This window comes from Epinephelus lanceolatus, chromosome 17 (assembly GCF_041903045.1).
Source record: "Epinephelus lanceolatus isolate andai-2023 chromosome 17, ASM4190304v1, whole genome shotgun sequence".
NCBI lineage: Eukaryota > Metazoa > Chordata > Actinopteri > Perciformes > Serranidae > Epinephelus > Epinephelus lanceolatus.
Genome location: NC_135750.1, coordinates 21358019 through 21372020, shown reverse-complemented (window position 1 = coordinate 21372020; position 14002 = coordinate 21358019). Strand labels below are relative to the sequence as shown.

Here is a 14002-nt window from a genome sequence, read left to right as displayed (position 1 = left end):
ATTTTTGTAGAGGCTAAGCTGGTCAGTTTCATTTCACACTGGAAATGAGGCGTGACTGTACTGGTGGGGAAGATGCCTCAGATCATCATGTTCAAATAATGATTTACTGAAGTAAAGTGACAGTTTGTTGTCTTTCACAGTTGTTTCATGGACTTTTATTTAACATCAGTGATGAGGGCAAGAGGTGATAACGATAAGGGATGATGTCTTCTGTGCTGCACTTGACTAAACTAGTACGCCTTGTAGAGTAAATGATCAATCGACTCGAAACAGATCCAGTGCACTGAAGGGATTTGCTTAACACCATCCACGTTGGTATTTCCACACACTGGAAACCACAACAGAAATTCAGTAGTGTCATACTCCACCTGCTGTTGCATCTTATGGTTTGGCAGTGTCTCATTAAAATTAACAGCAGGTGTCCACACAACTTTCTTCAACAACTTCATCACCCACTTGACCTGAAGCACGCAGCCAAATCAACAGAGAAGAGGCTCAGTGTCGTCTAGACCTCAATGCTGCTGCGAATGTGTGTCAGAAATGAAAGCCACTTATTTTCTTTTGCCAGAGAAGTGTAATTGGGGCTGCTTGATAAAAAAAAAAAATGCAGGTGTGATTTATTTTTTTCAAGCAGCCAGTATTCATCATCATCCAGAGGCTGCACCTGCTCACTTACTGTAACTCAATCTGGATATCAGCTCTGGATAATTCCCAACATGTAAATGTGTAAATCTGTGCTTGCGGGTTTGAATTTGCATCTCTACGCATGTGCAGGCTAATTGGGATTAGATATGACTATGATCTGGATGTGCAGAAAAAGTGTCTTTTGAAAATGATGTTGATATTTAAGTTTGCTTGTGTACAATAAGGTTAGCATCTCTGGCTTCCTCCTGCTGTGTTCTACTTCCTCATCACAGTATCCACTGTAGCAGAAAGATTACAGAAGCTGCATTCTCAGTGTGTGTGTGTGTTTGGTGGAGTGTATCTACAATGTAAGTGTCTAACAATTTCAGTTCCTGTCTCCACATTCTGGATTTTTGATGTGTTTGCAGTTTTCTCGCCTGCTTTAGCTCTCCAGATATTTCATTCTGCTCCTCCAGCAAAATCAGTACTCATCCTTCTTGCATTGTCTGTTTACTCTCTTTCTTTCTCCTATCTTGCCATCACACACACACACACACACACACACGAACAGCCTCTTGTCAAAACTCTTATCAAGTTCTCTTTAAGTCAGCCATGCATTGATATGATGTTATTTTTTCAATTTTTTTTTTAACTTACAAGTATTCAGATTCCTTTTCTGCCTTGTCATGGCATCTTGTGAGGTTATCGGAGGAAGAATAACATTTCCCTCCGGACAGAAAAGGGCGTTTTTCCTTTCCTAGAAAAAAGGCAGACACAAAGAGCCCTACTTTTGCTCTTTGGATAAAAGCTGGTCTGGCTGCATTATACCCATACTATACTGTACAATCCTCTGTCAGCAACGTGTCTGAACACCATATTTATCTGTAATTGTTGGGGATAAGGTTCTCAAACATTTTTATTGAGTCTGAATCCTTTTATTCGAAGCTGGTTTGGGATGTGTAATGGATGAGAAGGCAAAAACACTACGGTCTTGTGTTCACAACAATAAACAATAAGTAAAGTTTCAGTTTGGCCTTCGGGTAAGGTACTTAGGGAATTAGCGTTAATTAACTACAGGCTGCGGCTGATATAATCTGCTGCTGGCAATGTTTGTCATTTCAGCTAGAGAAACTGTCATTGCCGGGTAGAAATGCAAGGCAACCTGAATATCTGAAGACTTTGTGCATTTGTCTTTGTTAAAAAAAAAAAAGAGTGAGGAAAAAGACAGGATGAGAGCGATTTGTTAAGGCTTTAGTGAATCTGGTGTTTTTGCCAGCCTGAAACAAAATTCAAAATGGGAAAATTTCCAACCCCAGCATCAGTGCAGTTTCATTTTGCTGTGTTTCAAAAGAATATTTTACCCAAAAAACAATCATTTGTTTGTCAGGTACTCACCGCATGTTACCATGAATTCATGAAGAAAACTTTGTTTATCTCGCATGCCTCCACAATGAGTAGAGAATCCAAAAAGGTGGATATTCTTCATTAATTGAGGTAAACAGGTTCTCATTTATCTAGTCGTTTGCTCCGTACTTCCCAAACCTGCATATTTGCCAAAACGTTAAATATAAACGATGAGCATTAGCATTCATATGAGCTCAGATTAAAAACACATGCACATGTCAAGGCATGCTACTCGGAGTCCAGACTGTGCGACTTGATAAATGTGACTTGGATTATACTGCACGAGTTCTTTGAGAGTTTGTAAACGCATGTTTTGATATAGTTTTAGTTACTATTACACATGGTCCCCATTTACTCCAGTTCATGAACAATTTTTCGCCTTTTTTGGACTCACCATCCACTGTGAAGGCATGTGAGAAAAACAAAGTCTCGTTCATGAATTCAAGGTAACACACAGCGAGTAATTATATACAAATGGTCATTTTGTGGGTGAAGTATTAAAAAGGAACATGTCAGCATTTTGGGAAATACCTTTTAAGTTCACTAATAGATTATATCTTGGTTGCTTAATCTTTACTGACAGTGACAGGTTGGAGTTTTTATGGGGAGTTATGTAAAAGAAGTGTCTTCCGGGTGTCGGCTAGAAGTCCCGGAAGACACTGTCAAACTATTCCTGTAACAGTGGGAGGGACCACCAAGAATAATGCCAAAAATAAACTGCAGTGTCTTGGGGGGAAAGTAACTGAAAGGTTTTTTAGAGGTTAACACACAAAAATGCATCACCTAATTTTGGGGCTCACGCAGGGGGTGTGGCTTAGTGAAAGTATTTCCCTGCATGATGCTATGTAGGTACATAACTTCTGTCTTGTGTCATCGTGAAACAGAAACAGAACGAATGAAACGGCTCTTCTTGGGGCCTGTTGGGAAATCGATGGTAAGCGGGAAGGTTGAAGGCAGTTCAATGATTTCTTCATGTGATGATCAGAGTCTCTTCCCGTCACTACACTGAGCTAGGGAATTCAACAAGGATTTATTGAAAGAATAGCGTCTAAATGAAGTGTTTAGCTGAACTTTAAATGGCCCACGTCTGTGTATCCAGGGCAGAGTCATCGTATCTATTCAAATAACGGTACTGAAAGTGAAACGTTTACTGTAAATGAACAGATCCTCCTTCCCTTTTCTCAGATTTACAGGAGGGGAAGTTATGTGTACTTGCAGCCGTGTCATCCCTTTGGTCTCTTTTCGCTCTGGACGTCCTTCACACGTCCTTGGCAGCTGAGGAAGAGTGTAGAAGTGAAGGTCATTTTGTTAAATGTTGGCAACATCCCAGAGATGCTGGCATGTGTACAAAGCTCCCGCGTTTACCCCAACGAACAGGTCTGTTCATCCCAGATGTCTGTTCAGAGCTCATTCCAGCAACCACACAATTAATCACATCCAAACTGGGACTCATTAGCATATAATCAAATGGGACAGCTAATGGAGGCATTATGAAAGCAGTGAACTTACATATCAGATGCTTTTGATTAATCCTGTATATAGGGTAAACAGGCATGGAGACATTTAGGAGGCAGGGAAGAAGTCGCAGTAATATTCAGACCCGCACTGGTGCTGATAAATGATGCAGCTACATTTGAAATGACAATGAGCTATAAAAAACCAAAACATTATGATAATTTATTCCCAGTGTGTTATGAAAAAGTGTTCAAGTAATCACCAGACTTCAAGCTCAGTGCAGCGGAGGCCTGTGTGTTTGTATGTAAGCGCATATTTATGAAATTATACAATGTCAGCGACGGTTAAATTATCTAGTTTAAGTTTGACAGTTAAATTTGTTTAACAATTTATCCAAACTTGTGAAGAACTGCAGTGCCAGATTTGATGTTTCTATTCGTGTGTGTGTGTGTGTGTGTGTGTGTGTGTGTGAAATGCAGCAGGCTTTATCAGAGGAATCCATCAGGTTTTACGGACACTCTGTTAATCTGTGTGTGTGTGTGTGTGTGTGTGTGTGAGTTCTGGCAGGGCATTAGTCCAATCACTGCTGCCAACACAGCTATAGGATCTGTGCCGTGATGAAATTAATGCCCTCCTCCTCCTCTCCTCTGACTCGTACCTTTCAGCAGGGGCACTGGTCCAACACACAGGCATATTTGTAGCGTTTTTTTTTTTAATAAAGTCCATCCTCTCATGAAAGGATTCAGTGACAAAGTGACACATCCCTTGAAGGAACAGCAATTAAAGCAAGAAATTATATTTTCAATCTTTGTACTGTACCGTACCCTCCAAAGTAACACCGAATACATTTCTGCAGAAGTAAAATTATGAGAACTGTGAGGAACACCACGTAGTTTGTGTTATTGCAGTCAAATTAGTACTTCAGCTTTTTCACAGTTTCTAAATTATTCTCTCTAAAGCTATAATATCGGCAACCTCTTCTCCTTTTGTAATGACGCTACAAAATTCACGAATTTAACTCACTTGAAACCCAAAATATAGCTGTAATATCTCTTTAACCAAACACTTTTAAGACACTTAATCTGATTAGTTCCAACCAATCCATGGGGGAAAGACACCTCTTCAAATATAGACTAAAGCTGTAGTACAGTAATGTTAGGATTGATTGATACACAGCCGGGTTTTTCTGCCTGGTTGCGCATCAGAACCGGAGAACGGGCTCTCAGCCATATCTTAGGTCTGATCTGACAGCAGGGACACAGAGAGGCCTCTTGGCAAACTGAAAAACAGCAGAGCTCATCTGAGCAGAACGTGCAGGAGACAGGGCTGTGATTTACCTGGCGCAGGAGCAGGGGGGAAGAGCTGCAGAGAAGGGCTGAATTGTAGAATAAATGGACTTTATTGGGATAATAGGAGCTGCGGTAATATTTTGATGGGCTCGTCTCTCTCTGGACCGCCTGCGGTCAGGAGTCTCCTCTGGCGGATGTTAATGATATTAACATCTTAAAGGGGAAACTTTGCCGATTTTCCACATTATTATATAATAATGTGGGCAGTGAGTGTAAATGAGCTGTGGTAAACTTCCAAGCACCGAGATCATCCCTGCTCATCTCTCAGCTCAAATCCACTGGAGGACACTATTTTCACAGGCTTTCCAGCCGTTGCTCAAACTACAGATTGCACTTCCACATTTTCACATGCTCGCCACGACAGACACAAAGAGTATATAAGCGAATCAAGAGAGAGCTGTCCCTCTGTCTGTCTCTGTGTGTCAAGATTCTGTGGCTGTATTGTCTATTTCTCCCCTAAAATGTTTTCAGAAACATAGCTTAGTGCCCTGTTTGGCTGTAGTATGAGAATTTGTCAACAGGAAGTGGGCACCATACTGTTTCTTGTATTGTTAAAAACAGAGACTGAAAAAAACTGAGCTCAAATGCTGAAACTAAGCAGAGCTGATAAAATATGAACCAAGATTTTGCTACGTCTTTGCCAGCTTTTTGCTTTAATTGTAAAACATATTTTAGTTTACTGTTTGACTGTAATACGAGATCGTTTGTTACCATCCAGACACCGTATTGTTTCCTGTGTCAAAACAGCCAAGCTTGCATTGGGTAACTCGCCAGCAGGAGGGTTCATTGGTCCAGTGTGGTGCAGTGCATTGAAGATTTTCTTCCTTTTAAGCAAAAGCGAATGCCAGCCCAGCCCCTTTTCTTTTTATTTTCTGGTCATATAGAAAGAATTTCAAAAGTATTTGTGTGTTTCTGCTGCACAGACAGCTCAGTTTTATGAAAATACCATCTTTCCAGCAGTGAAATACTTCTGTAATATGGTTCACAGGGGCCGGGCAGTGAAATGGGCCTTGACTTCAGTATCACAAGAGTATAACAATAATTTATTCATATCAGTGCTATCTGGATGCATTACCATAATGCAAGTTGACCGCTGACAGTTTGGTCAGAGAGTTGGCTAGCAGCAGCTAATGTAGCCTCGAGCCTCGAGCAGAGATGAGGATGAATTGTGAGATTTTATGCAGCTCATTGTTTTAGGTTTTAATTACCATTTGCTTGGAATCATTTATTTCAGGATTTTGTAAAACAATTAACATGATATGATCCTATCACCACAACACAAAAAAACAGTAAATAATAATAATTAGCTATCAGTTAGCCCTGGTGCTTACTTAAAAACCACTCTCACTCTCAGTGCGACAGTTTCCTATAACCAGTCAGAGGTACAACTGTTTATCCAAAGTTGTCATCCCCTTAACCGCTCAAACTGACCCCTGGAGCTACTGCCATGGCAACAGATCAGCATCAGATTGGCACTGCAGGAGATTTGTGATTGGTTGGAGTGCTGCTGGATTTGTAGCTATTAATATTGTTACAGTGAACTCTTTGACTGGCAGCCAGCCCCGAGGACACGCATAAACACACACACACAGACAGCCGGGGATCTCACATCCAAGGGACCATCTGACAGCTTGATTGACGTATTTAGTTTAGCTTTATTAATACTAAAAATATTCACTCTAAAGCACTGAGCTGAATGTTTATATATACATATGTATGTAGAAAGTGTAATCCTGACGGTCTATCCAGCACATCTCCCGTCCCATTAGTGCATCCGCTGAGTTCAACAAAGACTTTAGGCTTGAAACACGATGCCAATTAATAGTGGAGAGGAGGCTTTTACTGCAGTTTTTATTCTTTGGATGTACATTAACAACCCCCGTGGTGCAGCAGTGGTCTGTGTTGTGGCCGCAGTGATGGATGTTGTTTCATCAGACTGCTGCATTTTAGTGAGCCACAGCTCTGGAAATGTAGTGCACAAATACGTGACACAGAGCTTCTTCGTTTATTTTGTTTTGTTCCTCTTATTTACTTCACAACAAAGGTCGGAAAATGACACAGGAAGGCTCGCTTTGTAATTAATACAAACATTTGTGACTGAAATGCAGCAGCGGCTTTAATGATGTGGAGACGCCCTCGGGTGGGTAACTTTGTCTCCTGACCCACGCTAATTTACTGTAACTCATTAGACACACACACACACACACACACACACACACACACACACACACACACACACACACAGTGTGACTGTGTGTTCTCTACCCATCAAAGTGACTTATATTCTGCAGCAATAGCTCAGTGATGTCACATAATGGCTGATGATACAGACAGAATCACCAAAGGGGGATTAAAGGGAAAGTTAGCCACCTTTTATGTGGATGTCCAGTCAGGGTTGATGGTAAATATAGTCAGTGTGTGGTAAATTGATAGTGTGCGATATCCTCCTGAGACCCAAACTTTTGTTTAGTATGCATTTTTAATTTCTCCCAGCTATTTGGGATCAGTAGGACCCTTGGTTTTCTTTTTCCAAGTCAGGAGTAAGATTTATCCATACTAACGCACACACAGGCTCTCTCAGGGTTAGCATCGGCCACAGCAGCCAACAAAAACTGCCCACGCTTAAATTCACTGCAGCAGAATAATTCAGTTTCTGAGGGTACTTGAGCAAAGGCACCACCGGTCACTATTTGCTCAGGAGTCCCTACCGGCAATATCCTCATGCAATGCAGCCTTGGCCTCTCTCTCCACTGCATTTCTTTAGCCAAGTACTCTGGCTCGAATAAATACAGCTGAATATCAGAGTCAGCTAAAACACTGAACTGCATCCTCATCTTTGAGATTCTTTGCATTCATATCTTGTGCTGCCATTTATGCTGTTGAAAAGGTAGCTAGTTAAATCAAGCAAACAGGAAAAAGGAAGTTCTGTTTTTGAGTGGTATCATGAGCACAACACCTGGCTACCCGGAGGCGAAATCCAGCCTGTAGTTCTGTCTTTCCAACTACGTAACAGTCAAAAGTCAAATGATGGCGCTGGATGCAGTAACAACAACAGATCTCGCAGCTGCAAACTCCACTTTCCTGGTCAGTATAGCGCACACTGAGGAATTACTTGCTTTAATCGTCCACATCATCCACACAAAAGGTGGCAATTTTTCCTGGCCTTGGCTTTACATTCAAGTCACAAAATCCACTTCACTTTTAACATAACCCAGACTAATGGCTTCGGAGGAGGGAATCAAGGCTGCAAACAAAAGAGAATTGCATGATTGTACACTGGATGTTAACAGAACATCACAGGTTTTTATTAATGATTCCCAATCAACACATGCAGCTGCTGTAGCATCACAGCAAAAAAAATGCAAAACGGAGGCTTAGGTTTGGGTTGAACATCAGTCTATAAAAAAGATGAGTCATCTTTTCCCCGGCATCTGAAGAACTCTGTCCTCCACCATCCTGACCTCTACATAAGGTAAAGGGCATGCCGCCTCCTGCGTTAGCTCGCTGAAATCGTGTGCTGAATTGTCAAAAATACTGCTTTCTCCTCTCCTCTGGGAGACTGCGCTGTGTAACTCCTTTTGTGTCTCACAACAAACAAACAGGCTGTGGGTTTTTACTGGCATGCGAAGTGGCAGTTCAAGACAAAAATGTCAGTCTTGAGTGAACTCTCTTTCTGTGCATGTTTTTTTTTCCCACATTGTGGTATTGAGTTGGCTTCTCTGAATTCAATAAGATTAGCTCCGTCATCATGGCTGATGTAGAGATGGGTGACAAATCGAAGAACAATAACACATCGAGTCTCGAGAAAAGCCTCAGTGCTCCTTGGCACGGACTCTCCAAGTTTCTGAAAACCATAAACTATTTATTAAATATTAATATACTGCCCATAATTGGTATGAGATTGGTTTGGATGAAACTGGTTTTCATTTAAATTACAACCAGATTAGATTCATTGATAATTAAAAGAAAAAATAATTAGTTGCAGCCATAATGCATACAACTTCCCACTGATTAGTGTTATCATTTTTGTTGCAGGGCCATAATTGCCTATTTAACATTGGAGGGGCCATTTTTGATGTACCCTGTGCACCCGAAGTCTCAAGGGGGGTCTGGTGGTAATCCCCCCCAGGATCATTTTTTTAGAAACTTCACAGATAAACTGACCAGTTTAGAGCATTTTCAAACAAAATTTTAGATCAGGGGTTCAAAGTTTTGATGACTGAGTGCCATTTTAGGGAGCGAGCATATAAATGAGGACTGCAGAGGAACTACACACTGCGACAGTTTATGATGTACCCTGCCACTTTTCAGTGGTGCAGTGGAAAGAATTGTGCCCTCACGGCAAGAGGGTTCCTGGTTCAGACTTTGGTGGAGAGTTCGAACCCCAGGGTGGGTGAGCACTTCTGTGCAGAGTTTGCATGTTCTCCTTGTGTCAGTGTGGGTATTCTCCAGGTACTCCGGCTTCCTCCCGCAGTCCAGACATGCAGGTTAATTGGTGACTCTAAATGGGCCGTATGTGTGAATGAGAAAGTGAATGGTTGTCTGTCTCTATGTGTCAGCCGTGTGATAGTCTGGCGACCTGATTAGGGTGTACTCCACCAGCTGGGATAGGCTCCAGCCCCTCCACGACCCCTAACAGGATAAGCCGTTACAGTAAATGAATGAATGAATGAATGTGCCATTTTTACGATGAGACTAACACATTACATAATCTATGACAGTAAGCAGTGATAAAGCCTACATAACACTCACATTACATTCTAGTTTTTCACTTTTTAATACATTTTAAAGTAATGAAATGGAGACAGTACAGTGTTTCATGTTGACTGTAACTACCCACAGTAGCAAAGCAATGGCTTCTCCTCGGGTACAGCAACACCACTTAACCCACAAGCAAAACTGCAGTACACCATAATACTAGAACCAGTAGCAATAATGATAGCAATTTGTTAAGTTGATTTATAATTAGGATGAGCCTACATTTGCCAAGGATAATTTTTTTGGACAGCAATGTGTGGTTGCCTGTCAAACAGGCAACAGCCGTGGCCAGAGGCATTATGTTTTTGGACTGTCTCTCTGTATGTCTACATACAGCCATCCAATTATTGTGAACACAATATCTCAAGAGGACCTTGAGGGAATTTCTTTAAATTTAATACGAATGTCCACTTGGACTCAAGGATGAACAGATTAGATTTTGATGGTCAAAGAACACTGTGACCTCAGAAAACATGTTTTTCACTCTAACTCAAGAATTCATACACTAAATATGAACAAATGTCACTCAGTTTCACTCTTATTGGATAAAATGATGAAGTAATGACATTATTTTCAGGAAAGATCTCACTGTGAGATCATAATGTTCTGCAAAAACACTTTTCTGGCCATTATTCAATGCCATAACTCTAGAACTGAAGGGGAGATATTTAATCTTGGGTGTCCAGGTTAGGGTTAGGGTTGTAAATCTTCTGTGCTTTCGGATTGGAGATGTGTGTGAACCATCAATGTTTTAAAAAGAATGTGGCTTCTTTGCAGCAGCATCTGTGTTTGAAGGATGATCAGCTGTCATGGTAATGCTTGAGTGTGGATGTAAACTGTAACTGCAACTTGACTGTTATGTGGAGGCATATGGAGGCAGTAATTCCAGTTTCTTCATATCTTTATATATTAAGGTTAGGGTGGATGTGATCCCCCACTATATATTATAATGACTGCCTTTCAGTGTTTCCATAAGATGTTACCTGATTTATAAAGGCATCATCATCAAGTAAGAGTTGTTTTCTAGTCATGTGAAGTCATATTTAGTCATTTTAGTCATCTGTGAGGATTAACAGTAGGAGTACAAAACTGATCATATTTATCTGTGACATGAGCAAAAATAAAGTGTTGGCTATTGCTGTAAATGAACAATAATTATTCTACTTGTTGTGATGAGGTTTGTGATTCTTGTTCACCCTCGACTACGTCTGGGATTCTTCCACCGTGCTAAGGTGCTCTCTGGCTGGTCGTTATTAACACATGACCCCCCCACCCACCCCCCACCCTCTTTGGCACTGAGCTGAGACTGCCAGCTGTTGCACAAGAAGCTCATATGACTGCCGACTGTGTGTGTTTGTGAGATCATATGAGCATAAATCACCTCTCCATCTTGATAAATACTTATCACAGACAGCGCAGCAATGAACTGAGGTGGCAGCTCTGGCTGTGCTGGTCTGAAGCTTCTCAGTGGACCCGTGTGACATTCTCAGTCCAAAGCCCACCCTCCCTCCTACCATCAGCGCTGGTTTCTGATTACTGCCATTTCACTGACCTCCCATCTGTCTGCTTGCTTTTTGGTTTCTTAATCCTGTCATTTTCATACTGCGGAGCTTGAGGGTTTGCTTGGCAAACGCGCCTGCGTGCGAACACACACAAGGCCTGGTGGTGAGAAGGAGCTAAAGCTTAATTGCTGTCAGTGGCAGTACAGATGGCTGCATTAACTGAAGTTAAAATGACCCTTATGTAAAACCTCTTGTGTAACTCCTCATGACAGCCCCATACTGCTGCTTTCACGACTCTGTCTGTCTGAGTCTATCCAAGAACGACAGGGATCCTCGCGCACCGCCGCCGCTCTCTCTTATGTGGAAATCGTGTCCCTGAATCTCCAGGTCTTTGTAATGCAGTGAATTCCTGCGCACGGATTTGCCTCTGTAGTGATTTATTACACACTTCGGCAATCACCTCTAAGAAAATTTATAACATTCTGTGCCCGTGCTATTCTGGGACAAACTTCTGTTCTCCTGTGGAACATCACAAGAGACAATTGTGCCTTTGCTGGTTTGAGAGTTTCTCACAGCGTACTGTAGGTCAGCACTGGGAAAAGGTCATGAGCCTGCCTTTGTAGGGTTCTAATGTGATTTTAAAACGATGAAAAAATTATCCACAATAAACCAAAATTACCCGTTCTGTTAATTTTTAGCAGACATTCTTTCCATGTATTTTTTTTCTTTGTTGCACCATTTAAACAGTCATTATCCCACATGTATGGTGTCCCTATTTTCAGCACAAACTCTGTGCATTATTTAACAAAGAAAGGAGCTGCCAACCCAAATTCAAGAAAAACAACACAGGCGGCTATAATTTTTTTCTTTAGAAATCTAAAAAGGAGTGTTAATCACTCAAAATATAATTATATAACAGGTCACAGTTAGAATAAATAATGTTACGCTATACATACACAAAAATGCAGCAGAAAAGAAATTAATTTTGTGCCTTTTTTAATTGACAGTCTGTGTATGCCATTGTAAATCATTCAAAACATGAATAATTCACAGTTAAAGGTTATAAATGAATGTGAAAATGAGTGTGAAAGCCCATCATCAGCACTTTGAACTGGCTTTCTCAGCTTATGTGTTTACATGATGTATAAATAAAGTTATGTTACTATAAATAAAAGATGCTCCGATGAGTAGACAGAGTTCCAAAAGATTTTGATGCAGGAGGCCATTTTGAAAAAAATAATAAATTTGGGTTCTGAACTGAGAAGAGCAGATAAAAACACCAAATGCAGCTGTGCCACTTTGACGGTTTTCATTTCTTGTTTCTTATTGTGGACTTCCTCCAGATGCAGTGATATATATATATATATATATATATATATATATATATATATATATATATATATATATATATATATATATATATATATATATATATATATATATATATATATTTACTGTATGTTTTCTTATTTGAGTGTCATGTTTACTATCTCATAGCTAATCTCTGTCTGTCCTCTGTGTCCTCCATAGGGCAGCGCGGGCAGGGTGTCACAGTTCAGACCATCATGCCCTTTGCTCTGGCAGCGGGTCAGGAAGTGTGTGTGTGAGTGTCCCTGGTTGGCTCTGCTGGGATGAACATGCCACTGCACCAAATCTCTGTCATCCCCCGTGATGTCACCTCATCGCGGGTGTCAGGCAGTGGAAAAGTCAAGGACAAGGACAAGCAGGTATGTGAAGTGTTGAAAGGCTGGGGAGACAGCAGAGGATATTGGGGCAGTTTCATCCCGTACAGTGTAGTTTTTACCAAACAGAGACGTTGTACAATAACCACGGGGGGGTCTGATCTTGGCTCCACAAACTCACCTGCAGACTAATTTCACAAGTGCCTGTATTTGATTTATTTATTCAACATCTGCAAGTCCTAAACAACACTTGCAGAGTAGAGAGAGATGGAGGGGTAATATCGAAAAGGTCGTGACTGCCCTACCAAGTAAAACGAGAGCATCAGTAGTTCCAGCAAATTGCCAAACAAGACATCTGTTTATGTTCAAGTGACCGTTCTAGTGGCTGAGTCTTGTTCATTTGGAGCTTAAAAGGAAGTAGTGTGACATTGTTAGAGAGCCACAAAGTCCGCAGAGTCAGGAGGTTGAGGTGGATGGATGGCTTTACAAAAACACCGGACTTGAACACAAGAGTCTGCTGTTGGCTTCCTGTTTCCTATTGATTGTCGTCATAGGTCTCTTTTAACCATGACTGTGGTTGTAACAGGACCTTAACCACATGGTTGTCTCTGTAACCATGACTACGAAGGCCCCCTAACCTTAACAAAGTAATTTTGACCTAAACCATTATCTTTACCTAACCCTAACCAAGTCGTGTTTGTGCCTAAAACTCACCAAACCTTCACGTTGTTACATCATTAAGTGATTTGTAACAGGCACAGACAAGCTGTCGATAGTTGAATCAGATCAGGAAGTGCTTATATGTGTTTTTCTGGAGGGACTGGACAGAGGATATTGTTATTTAATTTGGAGGATTTGTTGAAAAGTTCTCCATTATATTAAAGACGCCATCTCTTGCTCTCAGAAGCACAAGCCTCTTGTCCATGAGTGCATGCACGCTTCCTTCTGCATGGCAATGTGGTTGGCGGGTGTAGCTTGATAGAGATAAAATAGTTCCTACATGAAGCTGCTCACAGATCTGTAGATTATCTTGAGTAACCGGGTCATGATTTCTGGAAAGACACACTGCTGTTGAGTTTTTTTTAATGTATTTTTTTGCCACTTTGAGCACCACAAGCTGAGATGGTACCCACCTGATGAACCCAATGAAGCTTTTACCCTCCCTAAACTCCCATCCTCCCTCCTGCAGCATGGCTTCACCTCTAACCCGCAATCGCAAGAATGTGCA

At 41.2% G+C, this 14002-nt stretch overlaps 1 protein-coding gene across 6 annotated transcripts in view; it reads left to right on the top strand.

The window, feature by feature from the left end:
* The window catches only part of marchf8 (E3 ubiquitin-protein ligase MARCHF8), a 112597-nt gene that overhangs the window by 16907 nt on the left and 81688 nt on the right, over window positions 1-14002 (top strand). For all 6 annotated transcript variants that reach the window (XM_078160543.1, XM_033613444.2, XM_078160539.1 and 3 more), the window contains one exon: window positions 12623-12819. In XM_078160543.1, coding sequence (XP_078016669.1) covers window positions 12724-12819 — 96 coding nt within the window. In that variant the 5' untranslated portion in view covers window positions 12623-12723. The remainder of the gene's footprint in view (window positions 1-12622; window positions 12820-14002) is intronic.